The 2,437-nt window shown below is 36.0% G+C and overlaps 1 protein-coding gene across 1 annotated transcript; it reads right to left on the bottom strand.

Annotated features, from left to right (window-relative positions):
• Positions 1-216: 216 nt before the first annotated feature.
• Gabat (4-aminobutyrate aminotransferase) lies at positions 217-1,998 on the bottom strand. The gene has a single exon (XM_090385555.1). It carries the CDS (start codon positions 1,853-1,855, stop codon positions 311-313), a length of 1,545 nt encoding a protein of 514 aa, XP_090241681.1. The 5' UTR covers positions 1,856-1,998; the 3' UTR covers positions 217-310.
• Between the last annotated feature and the right edge of the window lie 439 nt (positions 1,999-2,437).

Here is a 2,437-nt window from a genome sequence, read left to right as displayed (position 1 = left end):
AATACTGATAATTTATTATTATTATTATTATAGTAAAACTGATATGTTCAAACAATTGCAATTACTATATTCTTCTTTAAATTTAGTTTTAGCAATTTTAAAATACGATTAGCTTTTGATACTTTGTCAAGTAAGGAAAGTTTTGATAAAGTGTATTCTTACTTATAAAACTAAAACAATTTCTTTTACATTTTAAAGAAAATTTTTGTTCACTAATTTAAATGAGTTATTGGGAATATAAACAGCAGTAGAAACTTGTTTCTTATATTCAGTAACTGGGCTTGAAACTGAGGAGAATACCATTCTCTAATTAAAATCCCTCACACAAAACTTTATTTAAACCATCTAACAAAATATTAGCATGTTTAATTTCAAATGTAAGAGCAGTTCGGATTCTTAAACTTCTTGTTCCACTTCCCCCACAATGAATACCTTTTACATGGAGGGCCCTGATAGCTTTATCTCTTGTACCAGCATCTTTAAAATCTACAGCACAGAAAGTTCCTCTTCCCCTGGCATTTTCTATCAAATGTGGATATTTATTTTCAAGTTCTTTAAAACCAAGTAATATGTGCAAGCCAGCATTTTTTACATTATCTAATAAATCATCCTTTCTTATGATGTTTACAACTGCTTCTAAACACAGAACTTTTGTAGGGTCCCCAAGCCAAGTGTTGAATATTCTAAATCCATCCTTTGGACGAAAATCATTTTTATAAAAATAGCCACCTGTTAGCATTTTTTTACTAAAGCTTACTATGTCAGGAGGGTTATCAAGATTCCAGTACTCATGAGCCCAAAATTTGCCAGTTGGGCCCATGCCAGTTTGCACTTCATCACAAATAAATGCCACTCTCTTTTCATCAGCCATCTTACGTAGCTGCCGATAAAAGTTATCGGATGCACGATTATCTCCACCTTCTCCTTGTATTGGTTCTACTATTAATCCAGCAACTGGTTTGTTACTCTTTTGATACTTTTCAATAAGATCTTCTATTTGTTCAAGACACTTTTTATCTTCCAGCTCATTTTCTTTAGAAAATTGTTCAAATGGAAACTTGTACTGTGGAAAAGTTGCAATCGGCCAGTCAAATGATGGCAAATCTAGCTTATGAATTGCTTTAGAGTGAGTACAGGTCAGAGCTCCAAATGTCCGTCCATGGAATCCACCCATAAATGAAAGGATTGTAAGTGATGGCGAGCCAGGTGCCTTATTCACAATACTACTATTTAGTTCTTTATCGCTTGGAGGTTTTCCTCCTCGTTCCTTAGTCATATACCATAAAAACGCAGCTTTGAAGGCATTTTCATTGGAACACGATCCACAAGCCATTGTCTGCACTTGACTCAAGCCAGGTGGAGCTACACTTAATAATGCTCCTTTTAATCTTTCTGCAAAGTCTACTGGAGGCAGGATTCCTAGTGCTGGTCGATTAACCAGAGCAGTGATCATTCGAGGATCCTGCACTGCATTTATTAGTGCTGGATGATTGTAACCGAGAGGAAGTGATGAAATCTGGTTGTACACGTCCAAATATACATTACCGTCAACGTCACACAAATAATTGCCAACTGATTTGCCATAGTCGACGAAGAGCTGCACTGCTTCAGTATTCTGAATCACACTGAGCTGCTCGATCAACTGTTTTGATTTCGGACCTGGAATTTCTTGGGTAATAATACATGGGCCTGGTGGCTCTTTCAAATTTAACAATTTTGGCGAGGAAGAACTATTAAAATGAATCCAGCTCTCTGTCACATAATTCCGAATGAAACTTTTGTAAGTTTGACTGGTGTGCCTACCTCTTAAAGAAATTCGGTTGTTGCCGAAAGAAATTCTTAATAGAAATGCCATAATACCCAAACAGCTGATACTTCAACCACATAAGCAGGCGAACGTAGATACCATAATCATATTCCAAGTTCATAAATCTTACTTGCACATAGGTTTTTTTTTTTTTTTTTAAATATACATATTTAAAAAAAAACGTACACTGACAACACGCCACTCTAACCAAGTAAAGCAGGAAGACTACTGACAAGATAACGTACTGTCACTGAGACAGCAAAGTAACGTACGATACTGTGATCAAGGCTATATCAATTTGGAAATTCTGGATGCGAAGTTGTATATCAAGTATGTAATAGAGGGCGCTTATCCGTCAGAAAAACCTTCGTAAGTCAGATAGATGATGCATACAGTATTTTAGAACAGCGGTTCTCAAATTTTTATTTTCCATAAGGATATATCCAATAAATCAACAGTACACTGGTGTGCAAAACGTAAGCAGCAACACTATTTCTAAAGGTTTCAACCACAAAATCGAACGAAACAGACTGTGGCCGTTCAGTAGAAAGCTTGCATAACTGTGGCCGTTCAGTAGAAAGCTTGCATAACTGTGGCCGTTCAGTCCAGTACATGCAAAAATTTGAATCG

The sequence above is a fragment of the Mastigoproctus giganteus genome, chromosome 11 (genome assembly GCF_048544385.1).
Source record: "Mastigoproctus giganteus isolate SK-2022 chromosome 11, ASM4854438v1, whole genome shotgun sequence".
Lineage (NCBI taxonomy): Eukaryota > Metazoa > Arthropoda > Arachnida > Uropygi > Thelyphonidae > Mastigoproctus > Mastigoproctus giganteus.
This window is presented reverse-complemented; position numbering and strand designations above follow the sequence as displayed.